The sequence below is a fragment of the Meriones unguiculatus genome, chromosome X, assembly GCF_030254825.1.
Source record: "Meriones unguiculatus strain TT.TT164.6M chromosome X, Bangor_MerUng_6.1, whole genome shotgun sequence".
NCBI classification, from domain to species: Eukaryota; Metazoa; Chordata; class Mammalia; order Rodentia; family Muridae; genus Meriones; species Meriones unguiculatus.
In genome coordinates, this window is record NC_083369.1 from 71,513,415 (window position 1) to 71,532,156 (window position 18,742).

Consider the following 18,742-nt stretch of genomic DNA (forward strand, 5'->3'; position numbering starts at 1 on the left):
CACCCAAATATAGGGTATTCCAACCATCCATTTTTATGTGCCAAACTACAAATATATAGCCTACTTCTGTTTTCTGATGCCAGGATCAAACACGGCTTTATGCTTGCTAGGCAAGCAATGTAACATCCCTAAAACTTTTGGGGGGTTTGTTTGTTTGTTTGTTTGTTTGTTTGTTTGTTTGTTTGTTTTGACATTGTTTCTTTATGTAGTTCAGGTTAGCCTTAAATTAAAAATATTTCTGCCTTGGGACTAAAGAGATGGATCCATAGTTAAGAGTGATTATTACCCTTAGAGTAGAAGACAAAGTTGTTTGTTCCCAGAACCTAAGCTCAGTACTTCACAACTGCCTGTAACTTCAAACCCAGGGGTCCAAAGCCCTCTAAATGGACCTTCATATACCTTCACTCACACATATATACATTCCCACACAGAGACACCCATACATATAAGTAATATCACAAGGACTGAGAAGGTTGTACTTAGGAATACATATGTATATTCATATACATACTTGCATGCAATAACAATATTGAAAAAGGAAGCCATGAATTTCAAGGAGAGTAGAGAGAAGTACATAGGAGGATTAGGAGGGAAGAAAAGGAAAGGAGAGATGTAATTATAATCTCTGAAGAAGAAAGAATACATTACTCCCTTAGGCTTCAGAAGGCTAGGATTACAGATATATAACTACTTAATACTAGGCTCCTTTCTTTCTAGTCGGTCTGTTGGACATGTTTCCAAAGTTAGAGTTCTAATAATAATTCGTTATTCTATTCTAAAGTTTTCAAACATAAAGGCATGAAAACCTATGCAAGTAAATAAAACATGGCATGACATGGAAAATGATGTTATTCATGAAGTTAAATAAGTATTTACTTTCACAAGAAGTAACTTATTTAATATTTGCATTAAGAGTTCAATAATAAGGAGAAAGCATTCCCATTGGTACTGCACTGGGTTATTCCTAATTGATACTCTGCTATATACTCCTCAGCAATCATGGAAACTCTCTCAAACACAAAAAGTACTATGCATTCTACCAATATCAAAGCATTATTTTCCAGGACAAAATAAATTCTCTCTCTCTTTCACTCTCTCTCTCTCTCTCTCTCTCTCTCTCTCTCTCTCTCTCTCTCTCTCTCTCTCTGTGTGTGTGTGTGTATGTGTGTGTATACACGAAGAGCTACAAATAAACTTAATTTAGCAATGACTGCACCTTCCAATTCAAGCTAAAATTTAATTTTACATTGCAAAATTGCAAAAAACAAAATTGAGGGATGGCTATACAGTTGGTTCCAGAGTAAATCAGTTTAAGGTTTAGCAACTCAAACGTAATCTACAGCTATTAAAATATGAGTCAACTCTGAAAAATAAACTTCACATTCCATTTTTAGAAAGACACTTACTCCATAAAAAAAAAAGGCCAATACTTGATTCAGGTTAAAAAATTAAGTCACAAACTCATTCCAGTAAATGCACCAGCAGGAACTATAACTATGAGACCAAGTAAGATGTTGTGTTTACCTGGCTCCATTTTAATATCAAATACAATGCACCATATCCTACAGCTGAAGAGTTAAACCAATACATGTAGTAAGTCTTAGAGTCAGTTCCTGGTTTATAGGAAAACATATTATTATCCAGGACACAGCACAATCTAGCAAAAAAAAAAAAAAAAAATCCTAAATCTGTTTTACAGATCTCCTGCTCATAGAAATAAAAATTACTGTATAATATATCAGAGGGAGGAGCTGCAAGTATACTCAAACACATCCATTTACTTATAGTAGTGGTGACAGAAAAAGCCATGAAAATGATCAATATATGTACAGATAGCTAAAAAAATTTCTTTTGTTTTGTTTTTTGTTTTGTTTTGTTTTGTTTTTCAAGACAGGGTTTCTCTGTGTAGCATGAAACTCTGTAGACCAGGCTGACCTCAAACTCAGAAATCTGTGTGCCTCTGCCTCCCAAGTGCTGGAATTAAAGGAATGGGACACCACTGCCCAGCTCTACAAATACTTTTTAAGTCAACAAATTATCACAGTAGCTAAAAAGTTCATTCCAAGTCTGTAAACTAGTCACCTGAAAGAAGATATTACACAGAGATAAGTTGATATGCTAAAATAGGATAACGACTTTTGGATTCCTCTTTTTATATACTTTAGTCGATGAGAATTTATAAAAAAGAGACTTGAGAAAGTGGATCATGAGGACATGTTACGGTGCAAACTCCTCTTAAATGTTAATCTTCCCAGGAGGCTGTCATAATCATGTAGCAGAGCTCTATCCCAGTAAAAAAGGAAAATGAACCAGACGTAAATAATAGAACTGAAAGTAAGGACAGAAGAGATGAAATACATGAATAATAGAGACCACAAATAGAGAGAAAAACATAAAAAGAAACCAAAGATACACTCTGCCAACAGCTGTCTTCTCTCCATTTTCCATCTTAGCAAGTATTTTAGAGGCAACAAGACTTTATTGCTACATGATTTGGGGAAACTAATGCACAGTTTTCAAACAGGATGAACTATAGGTCAGTGATATCCACGAAAACTTAAAAAAAAATAGGTTCCTAGTAAGCTCATATCATACTGCATGATAAATAGATACAAAATAACACTGCACTAGAACATAAACGCTTCCTAGTTTGGTTTTGAACCTCTGGACAAAAAGCAACTAAACTTCTGTCTGTATTTTCAGTCACTCAGACCAAAAGTGTTTACACTTATACAACTTGACTGTATATTTAAATCACCCAGGGAGATTTTGTTTAAATCTCTAGGCCACTGAGACCACGATTTAATTGGTCAGGGGTAAGGTCTTTGCATAAGAAAAAAATCCTTTGTGATTTTACTGTCTAGACAAAGCAGGAAACACTGTTTTTCTGCATGTATGAGGGACAGTAAAATAACACAGAAAGCCTTCCCTTACTTCTTTTTTAGAAATATCAAATTTCCCTTAAGTCAACATTGTTTTAGCTCATTTTCCAACCATCAATTAATACCATTGAATGTCTTTTTAGCTCATTTTAGAACCACTACTTAATTAGCACATTCGTATCTTATTTTTTCAAGTCTCTTCTCCATCCCATAAACCAACTTATGCTTATCTAACTAATCAGTTTTGTTCTGAAACATTAACCCACTAAGAGTCACTGTAAATACAGTAAAACAATACCATCAAACAGAATCTTTGAGAAGATAGTGTGTCTTTCAGCAAAGTGGCCGGATACAAAATTAACTCAAAAAATCAGTAGCCCTCCTGTATACAAAAGACAAAAGGGCTGAGAAAGAAATTAGGGAAACAACACCCTTCACAATAGCCACAAATGACATAAAGTACCTTGGTGTAACCCTAACCAAGCAAGTCAAAGACTTGTATGAAAAATATTTCCAGTCTCTGAAGAAAGAATTAGAAGAAGACATCAGAAAATGAAAAGGTCTCCCATGCTCATGACTTGGCGGGATTAATATAGTAAAAATGGCCACCTTACCAAAAGCAATCTACAGATTCAATGCAAGTCCCATCAAATTACCAACACAATTCTTTACAAACCTGGAAAGAAAAATTCTCATCTTCATATGCAATAACAAGAAACCCAGAATTGCTAAAACAATCCTCTACAATAAAAGCTCTTCTGGAGGTATCTCCATCCCTGATCTTAAGCTTTCCTATAGAGCAACAGTTATAAAAACTACATGGTACTGGCAGAGAAACAGAATGGTGGATCAATGGAACTAAAGAGAAGAGCCAGATATAAACCCACACACTTATGGACACTTCATTTTTAACAAAGATGCCAAAACCATACAATGGAAAAAAGATAGCATCTTCTACAAGTGGTGCTAATCTAACTGGATATATACATGTAGAAAAATGCAAATACATCCATACTTGTCACCCTGGACAAAACTCCAAGTCCAAGTGGATCAAAACTTCAACATAAAAACAGACAAATTAAATCAGTTAGAAGAAAAAGTGGGGAAGACCCTAGAACTCATTGGCACAGGAGACAACTTCCTGAACAGAACACCAACAGCACAGGCTCTAAGAGCAACAATCAATAAATGGGACCTCACGAAACTGTAAAGCTTCTGTAAAACAAAGAACACAGTCATCAAAACGAAATGAATGCCTACAGATTGGGAAAGGATCTTCACCAACCCTTTTTCTGACAGTATATATATATATATATATATATATATATATATATATCCAGTATATATAAAGAACTAAAGAAGCTGAAAAGCAACAAACCAAGTATTCCAATTAAAAAATGGAGTACAGAGCTAAACAGAGAACCCACTGTAGAGGAATATCGAATGGCAGAAAAAAAACTTAAAGAAATGCTCAATCTCATTAGCCATCAGGGAAATGCAAATCAAAACAACCCTGAGATTTCACCTTACACCCATAAGAATGGCCAAGATCAAAAACTCAAGTGACAACACATGTTGGAGAGGTTGTGGAGAAAGAGGAACCCTCCTCCACTGCTGGTGAGAATGTAAACTGGTACAACCACTGTGGAAATCAATCTGGTGCTTTCTCAGACAACTAGGAATAGCACTTCCTCAGGATCCAGCTATACCTCTCCTAGGCATATATCCAAAAGGGGCTCAAGTACACAATAAGGACATTTGCTCAACCATCTTTGTAGCAGCTTTATTTTAATAGCCAGAAGCTGGAAACAACCCACATGCCCCTCAACTGAAGAATGGATACAGAAATTGTGGTACATCTACACAATGGAATATTACTCAGCATGGAAAATCAAGGAAATCATGAAATTTGCAGGTAAATGGTGGGATCTGGAAAGGATCATCCTGAGTGTGCTATCCCAGAAGCAGAAAGACACATATGGTATATACTCACTCATATAGACATATAATATAGGATAAACCTACTAAAATCTGTACATCTAAAGAAACTAATCAAGAGGGAGGACCCTGACTTAAATGCTCAATCCCCATCCAGAAAGGAAAAGAGGATAGACATCAGAAGAAGAAGAAAACAGTAAACAAGTTAGGAACCTGCCACAGTCGGCCTGTGAAAGGCTCTGCCCTGCAGACTATCAAAGCAAATGCTGAGAATTAGGGCCAACTGTTGGGCAGATGCATGGAATCTTATGAAAGAAGTGGGAAATAGTAAAATCTGGAGAGGACGAGAGCTCCACAAGGAGTGCAACACAATAAGAAAATTTGAACACAAGGGTCTTTCCAGAGACTCATATTCCAACCAAGTACCATGCATGGAGATAACCTAGAACCCCTGCACAGATGTAGCCCATGGCAGTTCAGTGTCCAAGTGGGTTACATAGTAATGGGAAGAGGGACTGCCTCTGACATAAACTGATTGGCCTGCTCTTTGATCACCTCCCCCTGAGGGAGGAGCAGCCTTACCAGGCCACAGAAGATGACAAAGCAGCCACTCCTCCTGATCAGATCTGATACACTAGGATCAGAAGGAAGGAGATGGGGGACCTCCCCTATCAATGTACTTGGGGAGGGGCATGCGTGAAGAAGGGGGACGGAAGGTAGGATTAGGAGGGGAGGAGAGAGGGTTTATGGGGGATACAAAGTGAATACAGTGTAATCAATAAAAGTTAAAAAAGAACATAATGTGTACATATATGTATGTGTACCTGTGCATGTATATTCTCCAATAAGCCCTTTGTCTTCAATTCTGAGGAGCCTACATTCATTTGCTTAAAATGAACATGATGTCTGTATTCAAGAATATTGCTCTGAAATACTGCATAGATAAATTTTATAAAAATAAATGACAAGTGACTGACATACAAATATCTCATTTAAATGAAAAAGAGAATACTTCAAGATCTATTTTACTCTATCAGATCTTGATATGGTCTCACAAAGAACATACACTTGAGTAACTGTTTCAGAGGTCCTCTGTGGTAGGCTCCTCTCTTGTTCCCTATTTTCTCCCTCTTCCAATGTCCATCCCCTTTGCCTTTTTGAATGAAGATTGAGCATCTTACCCAGGGTCCATATTTATCACCCTTCACAAAACTAAAGTCCAAGTGGATCAAAGACCTCAACATAAAACCAGATTCACAAAACCTATTAGAATAAAAAGTGGAGAAGAGTCTTGAACTCGTTGACACAGGAGACACATTCCTGAACAGAACAACAACAGCACAGGCTCTAATATCAACAATCAATAATGTGACTTTATGAAACTTAAAGGCTTTTGTAAGGCAAAGGACACTATCATCAGAACAAGACAACAGCCTACAGATTGGGACAGGATCTTCACCAACCCTATATCTGACAGAGGAATAATATCCAGAATTTTTAAAGAGTAAAAGAAGCTAAACAGCATCAAATCAAGCAACCTAATTCAAAAATGGGGTACAGAGCTAAACAGACCTCTCAATAGAGGAATATCGATTAGCAGAGAAACACTTAAAGAAATGCTCTTTGTCATTAGTCATCACCTTACACCTTACACCCATCAGAATGGTTAAGTTCAAAAACTCAGGTGACAACACATGCTGGAGAGGTTGTGGAGAAAGTGGAATCCTCCTCCACTGCTGGTGGAAATGTAAACTTTACAACCACTTTGGAAATCAATTTGGCACTTTCTCAGACAATTAGGAATAGTGCTATTCCTAATAGCTGCTAATAGCTCCAGATCCAGCTATACCACTCCTAGGCATATATCCAAAAGATGCTCAAGTATACAAGGACATTTGCTCAACCATGTTTTTTGTAGCTTTATTTGCAATAGCCAGAAGCTAAACTGGGAATTCTAGGCTCTTGCTCAAGCCCCAAACAAAAACCCTGCCATGTAGATGTTTCAGCTATCCTTTCTGATCCACTGCATTGGTGATGATGGAGAGACCAAGCTTAAGCCCAAATAAAACTCTTTGCTTTTGTGTACATGATACGGCTCCTGGAGATCTTTAGGACCTTAAGATCTGAGCACAACATCTGGGGGTTCGTCCCAGATCTCCAAGACCACCTAGGTGCTCTGGCACATGGAACTGAACACAGGCCAGTAAGTCAGAGCACTGTTGGTGTCTGTCCTTGTCTATTTGTGTCTCAAAGACATTGGTTTATGTTTTGTGTTTCTTTGTGTCTGTGTTCTTGTTTCTGGTATCTAAGTTTTTGGTTTTGGTTTCCTTTTGCAAAAGGATTTGGAACTGGCCCTTGGGATTGGCATACACACTGTAAATCCCCCAGCTTGAGGTGCAGAAGAATTTTTGCCACCTCTTTGAGAGAACCTTGGTTCTCATTGGTTTTAGTTTTGGGGAGAACCTGGAAGCCCTCAAATTGGTTCTTTGGTTCTGGATCCAACAAATGGTACCACCACAATTCCCTGGTCGATCAAGTTTACCCTGAGAACATTTGTGTCTGTTCATGCATGGCCCTGTCCTTGTTGTTTTATGGTGGGTCTTTTTAAATTGATTTAACCATGGGTTAAACTTGAGTGTGGATCATGGCGGCTCAAGTACAAACTGCAGGTCTCTGGTAGATTGGCAGCAATGGCTGTAGGTGTACAAGCCTGGACCCCGGAAGAAAAATAATGGTGGTGCCCATCCCTCTTTCGGGGGGCTAACATGAGAAGGCAAAGGCGAGGAGGCATGCCAAGGAATGGTTGCAGTGTGTGGCACCCCAGGGCAACACTGCTAGTAAGTTAAAAACTCTGTAGATTCAACAGATAACAAAGTGCTTGAAATTACAGCTGAATGAAGTAAGGAAAGTTTTGTCTGGTTTAAATGTATGTATGGCTATTACATGTTTATTCTGTCAGATCTTAAATGGTTAATATGGTCTGTATATCTTGGTGATAGATTAACAGTTACTGGATATGTCTAAAATTTAAATTCAAACTCTTGTTTAAAACATATATGTGTGCATATGTGTTTGTAACATCTATAGAAACACAGATGTTTTTAAATAGTAACCATGTGACTTGTCATGTTATGTGATTCCACCATCTTGAAATTGCCACATAGTGTGGGGTAGGGCAAAAAAAAAAATTACAGAACCTCTTAGTCATAATAAATTCTGTTTATCATCCTACCTCCTTTTAGACTAAGAAGACAAGTCTCATTTTAAATTGGTATTGATTTTAGAGATGGAATTGTTTACATTGGTAAAATTTGGTTTTGATTTTTAAAATTATGGCTATGCATTATGACTTCACTCCTAAAAAGGGTACTTGATTTTGATACTGCAAAAACAGGTTTCTTTTAAAAATACATTTAAGACCATGAAACATTTTTTAAAGTTTATCAGGTATTATATAATAATGTTTTATGGAATATATACATATAACATTCAAGGTTGTATTTTTGCAAAATGCTATATGTAGGATTCAACCCTAGTTTGTGAACATCTATTCAGATTAACAGGCCGATTTAAAGTGTGCCTGGCTGCCTGTGTTTTTGCCAGTTTCTGGAAAAAAACAACAACAACGGATGAATGCTATTTCTTTCTGGCTGATAGGTTTGGTACGGCCAGAATAGTTCAAGTACAGTTTTAAAATTGTTCTATAATGTTCTATTATATACTTGGTTCTAAAACTTATTTAATTACTATGTTAAAACTTGGTTATGGGAAGCTGTAAAGGCTCCACAGTGCTATACCATGGGAGGCAGCAATACATCAGTGACATTGATGGCTATGTTTTAAGTTGCCAGCCACAGCCTGTAACAACATGTGGCTAACCGAAATGTTGGTTCAAGGATAAAGAGGATGTAGCTATGGTTTTACTGCCATCTTTGTTGAGGGCTGTCAGCTGTGTTCTGTTCCCTGTTTATTGCTAAGTGTAACTTCTGTCCTTTAAGCTTTTTGCTGTTTGGTTTTAATAATACAATATGGTAGGATCAGCAAGATTTGCCAGTCCTCTATGAATTGTAAGATTAAAAGTTTTGCTTTAATTTTAGTTCAGAAATATATTTAAAGTTATGCTGATGACTGCAGTTGGTTACAATATTGAGCTTTACCTAGTCTCTTGTTTATGTTTTCAAAGTTAAGCCTAACTATAAAGTTTGCATATGTAAACCTACTTGAAATAGGTATGGTCCTAAAACATTTATCTAAGGAATATGTAAGAATTAGAGATTATAATATTCTGTTTTATAGGATGGAGTTTAGAGCAGATAACTAAAGGCAGACAAAGATTAACTCAGATATGCTGGCCCTCAAGCTTGTCAGAGATCTGATAAATATGACATCTAATGAATGTAGGTTTTATTATGACAGAGAGTCCGAAAATCCTGGCAGTAGCTCCCCAAGGTCTCCGAGAAGATTTGGGCATGACGACAGATGACTTTGACTCTGAATTGTGGTATGCTAATTACTGGGCAAGACTTCCCCAAGTGGCCCATTGCTAGAGCTCAGCCTAAACTGGACAAAGCTGTGGACACCTAGAGAGACGTTGTTGCACGTTGCTGAAGGCAAGGTGAGATCAGTTCCTCATGTTGTTTTTTTCCACAGAAAAAGTCTCTCATTCTGTGTCTGGTGGCCAGACTGCCTCTGCTTATGGTGCCAAGGGAACCAGAGACAACTGCCTATGTAGTGGAATGATTAGTCATCTCTCTCATTTTGATTGGTACATAGATTGTACATTTATGTAGGTTATAATTTATCCTTCCCAGGTCTCTAATAACATTGATAGCTAAGCTAAGCTAATGGTAGCTTTGCAACTAACGAGCAGACAATTAGATCAACTGTTGGTTCATTGGTCAATTCATTAGCTAGTTAGAACTATTGGGTACTAGATCTCTTATTGAGAAAGGCAAAAAGGTTTGCCTTGCTCACAGGCTTCATGTTAACTGCCTGTGTCTTATGATGAATAACTAGACAGAAAGATGTAAAGTTTATATAAGGCTTGAGGATATGAAAGTTTATGTGAGGTTCTATAAAACTGAGGATCTAGAAAGATGGTAAAGATGAAAGTAATGAAGGAAGCCTCTCTAAGAAGGTGTTTCAAAGGTGGTAAATGCAAGGATGATTGGAGCTTCTAAACAGGTATTTTAAGGTTGGTAAATGCAAGTTATAAAGTATTTGTGGGTCTAAAATGTATTTTAAGGTATGTGAATACGAATTGTAATGATATAAAAAAGTAATTTAAGGCATATTGAAAATGGGAGATATTTCAGATTTCTCCCCACCTCTATGCTACTGTTATGCTTATGTTGTTATAAGATTTCAAAAGTTCAGAGTTTTGACACTGATCAATAGAGTTCTGATAAGCTGATGGAGCACTGACTGCTTATTATTCAGTCACAAGCTTGAGATTTTAATTTCCCTTTGGATGTCTTCTGGAAATAGACTTAAAGGTACTTCTCATCATGCTAAAAACATCTCTGTCTAATATGTATATCTCTGATCCAAAAGCCATAGCTTTTACTAGGCCTTAATGGCATGAGTTTATTCCTGCTGTCTTGAAAACCTGTTACGTGCTTTTTCTAAAGTATGAATCTCAATACATTGGTGATACTAATATACTTCCGTTTTGCAAACAAAAATTCATAGGAGTTTCAGGAAATAAAAAAATTCAGAATACCTGGGTCTGCCATAGCTCAAACGGACCCCAGATGAGTTTTTTCCCTTGGTCTTGGGATTCCTCACTTTCCCCATTTACTACAGAAATTTTAACTTCTGTCTCTAGTCTGAATTTGTCTCAGCAGATTTTTATCTGGTTGATAAACTCCATTCAGGGATCAGCTATGGACTGCAAGCTGAAATCTGAACTTGCTGAAAGCTGAAGTAAACCAGTCCAGCCGATGTGATGGCTTCCTGTCTCTTCAATTGGATAGCTAATTAGATGGTGCCCCTTTGCCTAGCTTCAACTAGCCTTTCAGCCTTCTTGGATCCCCAATATCTCCACCCCAATGTAAGCCTGAAGAAACTACAAAAGAAGAGAAATTCCTTGGCCTTCATCCTACCTAACAGGCTGAAATGCTAAGTCAACAGGGGTTCCCTGATATAAGGTTTCTATAATGTCAATTGACATACCAGAAAATTGGCCCTTAGTTCTCTCTTCTAGTCATGATTTATGCCCCCTGAATGAGTATACCTAGCATTTAAAAAAAAAAAAAAGTCTCAATGCCAGCCCTTGACCCCATCTCAAAGATTTGAGATTGTATCCAGTTCTAGGGGGGGAATGAAAGGACCAGGCCTAACCACCTCCCCCAACAAGTCATCAGTCCCAGGAAAAAGGCCATAGGTAACCAATTACAAGAATAAGAAAACCATAAAATTCCCTGACCAAGGAATAGCCTGGAGGAAACCACAAGAATGGGAAGGTATCTTATCTCAGGGTGGGGTATCTGTGCTGAGCAGCCCACTGACCTAATATTGCTGAGGTTTAAAGATAGCTCACTTAATGTTAGTTATGTTAGTTAACCAATCACTTTGTAACAAGCTTGCCCTTGCTGAATCACATCCAATCGTGTATAGCTGCAAAGCTGAGAATTCCAGGTTCTTGTTCAAGCCTCAAATAAAAACCTTGCCATGTAGCTGTTTGGGGCTCTCCTCTCTGATCCACTGTTTTGGTGATGATGGAGAGACCAAGCTTAAGCCCGAATAAAACTCTTTGCTTGTGCATACATGGTCCAGCTCCTGGTGGTCTTTGGGGACCTTAAGCTCTGGGCACAACAGTGGAAGAGAATATGGGAAAATTTGCAGAAATTAACCTGGAGCCAGACAGCTAAGATGCCTAAATTGTGTCCTACTGGTAGAAAGAACCTTTACAGGGTATAAAGACCAGTAAGAAAAACATTCCTTTAAAATTATCCATCATGGAGACATTTTCCTGGCAGCATATATTACGAACACCTAACCATCAGTATGTGAATAAATATAGTGTTTGTGAAACCTATTCTTTTTTCTTTTATTTATTTTTTTTATATTACAGTTTATTCACTTTGTATCCCCACTGCAGACCCCTCCCTCATTCCTACCCAATCCCACTCTCTCTCCCTCATCTCCCCCCATGCCACTCTCCAAGACCACTTATAGGGGAGTCCTCCCCTTCCATCTGACCCTAGCCTATCAGGTCTCATCAGGACTGGCTACACTGTCTTCCTCTGTGGCCTGGCAAGCCTGTTCCTCCCTTCACGGGGAGGTGATGAAAGAGCCAGCCACTGAGTTCAGGTCAGAGAAAATTCTTATTCCCTTTACTAGGGAAACCACTTGGATACTGAGCTGCCATGGCCTACAGCTGAGCAGAGGTTCTAGGTTCTCTCCATGAATGGTCCTTGGTTGGAGTATCAGTCTCAGAAAAGACCCTTGTGACCAAATTTTTTTTAGTTCTGTTGCTCTCCTTGTGGAGCTCATGTCCCCTCCAGGTTACTATCTCCCGCTTTTTTCATAATATTCCCTGCACTCTGCCCAAAGTTTGGTTATGAGTCTCAGCATCTGCTTTGATACCCTGCTGGGTAGAGTCTTTCAGAGACCTTCTGTGGTAGGCTCCTGTCCTGTTTCTTGTTTCCTCCCTCTTCCAATGTCCATCCCGTTTGCCTTTCTGAATGAGGATTGATCATCTTACCCAGGGTCTTCCTTCTTGTTTAGCTTCTTTAGTTACACAGATTTTAGTATGTTTATCCACTATTATATGTCTAATATCTACTTATAAGTGAGTATATATAGTGTATGTCTTTGTGCTTCTGGGATATCTCTCTCAAGATGATCTTTTCTAGTTCCCACCATTTTGCCTGCAAATTTCATGATTTCCTTGTTTTTAATTGCTGAGTAGTATTCCACTGTGTAAAGATCAAAACCTCAAGTGACAATACATGCTGGAGAGGATGTGGAGAAAGGGGAACTCTCCTCCATTGTTGCTGGGAATATAAACATGTACAACCACTTTGGAAATCAATCTGGTGCTTTCTCAGACAATTAGGAATAGCGCTTCCTCAATAGCTCACCAGTTATACCACTCCTAGGCATATATCCAAAATATGCTCAAGTACACAACAAGGACATTTGCTCAACCATGCTCATAGCAGCTTTATTTGTAATAGCCAGAACCTGGAAACAACCCAGATGTCCCTCAATGGAGGAATGGATACAGAAATTGTGATACATTTACACAATGGAATACTACTCAGCAAGTGAAGTCTATTCTTAATAAAGGTGTAAATATTCAAAATTACAAAATTCTCTTAAGATATTGCCTAAGAGAATTACTGTATAGGAAGCTTCGATTTCAGATTTTCTTCTTCTTCCATCCTGAATCTTTATTTGATATCTAGAAACTGAATGTACTCAAATAGTCTTGTTTGTAAATAGGTTGTTTACTACTTCTCACGATACATGGATTTATTTACTATGTTGCTTCAAAATCACCACATCAATTCAAGTATTTTGATGCATAATTTATTTCAGCAGAGTATACTGAGAACATAAGTAAAATAATTAAAAAGTATGAAAAGAAAAAAAAAACTTTGAACAAACCTAAACAAAGAATCATGGGTTTAGAAGGAGAATAAATTCATAACAACAACAAAAATGCCAACCACAACAAAGACTAACACAAAATATAAGAAAGTCCATTAACCACCAACTCCAAAAGAAATAGAATTATTTTTTTCTCAAAAATACCCATACTTTTTTTTTAAGTTTTTCTGCTTTAAAATTTAAAACTAATACCACTCAAAACTGGACTACCTTTCACTCAATAACCAAACACTTAAATGACTGATGATTTAATTTCCTAGTACAACAAATATTAATCTAACCTCCATCACCTCTCAACTCCAGAAAAATGAAAAATAAAATAAAATAAAACTCTATAATACACAGTGAGAAGAAAGAAGCCAAAAATATCCTCAGATGATTAAACAAATCAATCATAAGAACACAGACAAACAGCAAACCTTACTCTGAAAAGGACTAAGTCATTTTTGCAGGCATGGATGCCTTGAAAAAAATATACAGAAATTAAGATATTCTGCCATTCTCACCCCCTCACTCCCTCACCCCCTCCCACCTACTCACGGTTGAGGTGGGGAAAGATAGGACCAAGAGTTGAAAGAAGTGCATTCAGGAGAGTGCCAATAAGTCCCTTCTGTCTGTATGGGTGCAACTCTCTTTAACAATAATGCCCCTAACATCCCAACCAGCTTCTTCCTCTTCCCTGAGCTACTGGCACCCCTCCTTCCCGCTGCCTGCATTGCTCCTTGCAGTCATAGGCTGCTAGGATTCCGGTACTCCCGCCGCCTCCGAGAGCCGGCCAAGCAGAGTCCAACAAGGCGGCCACGCAGCCACCCACTCCCCATCCTCCTTCTAGGCCCCGCTTCCCCTCCCCCAACCCTGTCACCTGCTTGGGTGGTGTCCGTCAGGTCGTAGCCGCTGCCAGGGAAGTCTCTGAGTTTCCTGCCGCTGAGGCTCAGGATGCCAGAGTTCCCCGCCTCCTCCAGGGCCCGGTCCAGGCTCCTCACCGTGTGCTGAGGCTGCAAACTCCCCGGGTGCCACTGCGGCCCATTGGGGAACGGCTGACCGAAAAGAGTCGGTACCGGGATGGGCACCACCACGGTCCCGCCACAGCCGCCACCTCCCCCCGACTCAGCCCCACCATCACCGCCTCCTCCACCACCTCCTCCTCCTGCAGCCGCGCCACCGCCACCGCCACTTCCACCTCCACTGCAGCCGTTGCCCCCACTATTCCCACCGCCTCCCTGACTCGCCGCCATGTTCCTAGGAGAGAGAATAGCCCCCGACAATACTCGGAGTCTGGGCCGCTAGTGGAGGGGCTTTCTTAGGACGCATGCGCAGGCTGGGGTGGGATGAGCCGAAGGAGATGGTGGGAAGGAACCACAAGCCAGTGGCTTGGAGGTGTCGCACCCAGAGAGGACACTGGAACGTGCTCAACATTTGTTTAAAGAAAACCGAGTATCCAAGGAAGGATGCTAAATCCAGGGTCTGCTGCTTTTGGTACCAAAATCTTAGCGAAGAGGTACCAGGCTAACTGAAGGTCGCTTGGGCTCAGTGCTTCATTCTGGCCCCAAATCTCCCAGATTGCTTCACCTTTTTCTTTTGCAAAACAAATACAACAACAACAAAAAAAAAAAAAAAAAAAAAAAAGGAAGGACTCGTTTCAAAATCTATAGAAACAGCTCTTGGAAGGATTAGAAAGCACTGACCGAGAAATTTACTACGCATGCCTCAGGGATCATCTTTCAATGATAATATAACAGAAAAGTTAAGGAAGAAAATGAATACAGTATTGAGAATCAGGCATAACATGATTTCTGCTAGCCTTTAGAAGCCCAAAGTAGGAAAAGACCTTAGATGTTTTCAAGGAAACCTCTCCTTACATGTGTCTCAGACAAACTGCTTTTCTATTGCTCTTTAAAGTTGTTCCAAGAACTCCAAAATATCTCCTGTTTCTTCTCATCACATCAGTATTGGATGATAAAAAAACGCTTTTATCATCAAACAGTCTTAGAAAGTACTTTTGAAATATAGGTTTTGGTTTTAACGGAATTCTAATGATTTAATGCTGGGAATTTGAAATTAATCAATCTTGAGGTTTAGGAGTTCCTTCTTAGAATTTAAGAGATGACCATTTGTTACATGTTGTTTACTAAATGTGTACATATATATACATATATATATATATATATATGAAGCAAGGAGAGATGCAATTATAATCTCAAAAATATTTAAAAGAACATGGGTAAACATAACAATGACTACACCTCTGAAGAAAATGTCTCTTCCTCCTTCAGGAATCATTAACTGCTTATAGATGCTAAAGGCAGATTGAGGGCTCATGACCTCGTCACATCTAGTAACAGTTAACTGTCTATAAATAAAGGCTTTTCTTTATTGATGAAAACTTATCTATAATCCTTTCTCAGATATAATTAAAAATATGTACTTGCTTATGATATTTTATATATTTTCTTTCAGGTTTTCCCACTGACACAAGTTTTATATTATTCATTAATTCCATTTAAAATATTCATACTTATTTTCCAGTGGCATAATATAAAAATGTTAGTATTTTTTAAAATGATGCACACAACAGATCTTTTATGAAAGTGTGTATAGAAGTAGAGAGAGAGACAGGGAAGGAGAGAGAAACAAGGTGGGGGAGGGGCATCCCAACAAAGAAAGGGGAGAGAGCAGAGAGGAGAGCAAGAGAGCAAGAGGACTTTTTATCCAGGCCCCTGGCAGCAGCAACCAATGATGACATCACAGGTGCCTAAGCAACCTATGAGTGAGCTAATGCACCTACTTGTGAGCTAACAATAAACACCTTAATCATTATATGTACTTTATTGAGATCAAAACTACATAAACTATTTATCACTTGCCATATATTGCTTGACTTGTGTGTTATCAGACACATCTTACCATAACCTTGATAACAAGGATTTTTCTTTTTTTTTTTTTTTTGTGGAGAGGGGGAGGCAAGGAAACATTGCTGGCTTTTAATCTAACCAAGAAAACAAAACAGAAAGCCCAGGTTCAGGGAGAATCTTGGCCTCACAGGAATAATTGGTATGTGACAGAAAACAACACTCCATGACCTCTCCTCTCCTCTGCCTTCACAGAAACGCCACACACATACACTCATATACATGAATAGATAGATAGATAGATAGATAGATAGATAGATAGATAGATAGATAGATAAAGCTTCTTAGAGGAATATTGGGAATATCTAAATTAGTTAACATAAGAACAACATCTGGAACACTATCTAGTACACACACATATGTTCTCTCTCTTCCTCTGTCTCTCACTCACACACTCAAACATGCTAGGATCTGCATGATTGAGAACATGCAGTATTGTCCTTCTAAGTCTTGGTTACCTTATCTAATATTGTAATTCCTAGATCCACCCATTTTATGAGAACTTCATTGTTGCTTAGGACTAAATAAAATTCCACTGTGCATGCACTCTTTTTAAAGAACAATTTCACATTGTAGCTCTGTCTTGCCTCAAGTTTACTATGTAGATCAAGTTACCATCAGACTTAGGGTTAAGTTGCTTCTTTAACTCCCAAGAGCTGGCACTGGGGACAATCACAACCATTCCAAGGTATTTCCAGTCCCCTATTTCATGTGTGATCGTACATATCAAACATTTAGAGCTCCTGGATAAATAAACTTTGAGTTAAAATAATTGAAATTAATGACAAAAAAAAGCAGTGTTCCTTAGTATTCTCAACTCTATTCCCTACTGCAATTCTCCTTCTGTTACCTTTGCTGAGAACTTAATCTCTCTCCTGAGTTATTAAAGAGCTTTTAACAAGTCTCCTTCCTTCTGGCAGTACCTGCTTCCATCCTCCTTGCTGCTGCCAAATGACTTACCACAAACAGTGACTTATTCTTTCTTATACTGCTTAAAAAGCTCTGGCTAACTTAATGTGGTATACAGGCCTTTCATGATGCTGCTGAGGCCCATTCATCCATTCTCATCTACCAAACATGTGTTTTGTTCCTCCTGCTAGGTAACAACATACCACATTAATTACACATCTTATTATTCTTCTTATTCCAAATCATGTTCTTAGATTCTTTCTATGAAGGAACTTTTCATTCTGCAGGGTACAACAGGATTCAAGTCATATGTCATTAACCCCAAAAAGCCTTCCATGAAATTCTCATTAGCTGGCCCTCAAATACTTAATTTTAAAAAATCGGTGTTTATCTCTACCAGGTTGTATCATTATCCTTTCTTGTTTTGTGGAGATATGGATGCACTGTGTAGCCTATCAATTTGTGATTCTCTGGCTTCTGCATCCAAAGTACTAAGATTACAAGTGAGTACCGCCATACCCTGCTATTGCCACTTTCTTTTTGTCTTGTTCGTTCTCATTTGAATGGGATCCATGGTTGTCAGAGACAGTATCAAATTTATTTTAATATTCTGGTATATATAAAATATTGGAAAATATAGTTTTGCTAAACATAAATGCAATGGGGACTACGATCTAAGCCCCAGAGTTGCCTCCGTCTATATTTTGTTCATAAAGACCATGTATGAGTCATTCATGCATGTAAGAAGTGAACTCATTTAATTCTAAAGTGCACCAAAGTATGGTCCCTTCTTTCTCAGCACTACATCTTAAACTTGTCTGTGTCCATATCATAGCTAAGATCATCCCTCTACCCTTTAACTGAATACAAAGCTGATGTATTTCAAAGTTTTATTTGCAACCTGACCCTCTTCTCAAGAATGGTAATGTCATTTGAAGATACTAAGAACTGATTTCATCAACTCTATTTTCACTCAGCATGACTGCCCTATCCTCCACCCCTGATGTCTTAGAGACTCATACTTCCATCCTATGAGCAAATTAATTTCGTTCTTTCCTTCCTGAAGGCAAAATCCAAGAAAGGTTTTTCTGGCTCATAAATTTTTCCTGCTGTTTGTAGACAAGGGCAGAGTTGGACTGTCATAATAGAAAGTGCTAATCTGTACACTGCCTGTACTGAGGCATGGAAAGCAAATTCATAACACCCAGTGACACTTTTATGAGCGTAAATGCATCTTGCCAGACCTATTCAAATTATATGCATGTGGAAGGACTGCGCTAGTAACAATTTTCAGAGTTTGAGATAATAATCATCTGTTGAAGAACAAAAACATTTTCAAAGAAAGATGCCAAGACCTCAGCTCCTGAAAGCAGCAGAAGCAGAGAAGGCTGATTACAGAATGCTGGCTCTTTTGTTATTGTTGTTGTTGTGGTGGTGGTGGTGGTGGTGGCATGCAATTGGTGTTCTCTCTGCATTTCTGTCTGT

The 18,742-nt window shown here is 38.5% G+C and overlaps 1 protein-coding gene across 7 annotated transcripts in view; it reads right to left on the reverse strand.

Moving 5' to 3' along the window:
• Window positions 1–14,934, reverse strand: part of Lrch2 (leucine rich repeats and calponin homology domain containing 2) — a 164,929-nt gene extending 149,995 nt beyond the window's left edge. For 2 of the 7 annotated variants that reach the window (XM_060375695.1, XM_060375690.1), the window contains exon 1: window positions 14,302–14,932. In XM_060375695.1, coding sequence (XP_060231678.1) covers window positions 14,302–14,674 — 373 coding nt within the window. In that variant the 5' untranslated portion in view covers window positions 14,675–14,932. Of the gene's footprint in view, window positions 1–14,301 lie in introns of all 7 variants that reach the window. The other 5 variants (XM_060375693.1, XM_060375696.1, XM_060375691.1 and 2 more) reach the window with 5 other exon arrangements.
• Between the last annotated feature and the right edge of the window lie 3,808 nt (window positions 14,935–18,742).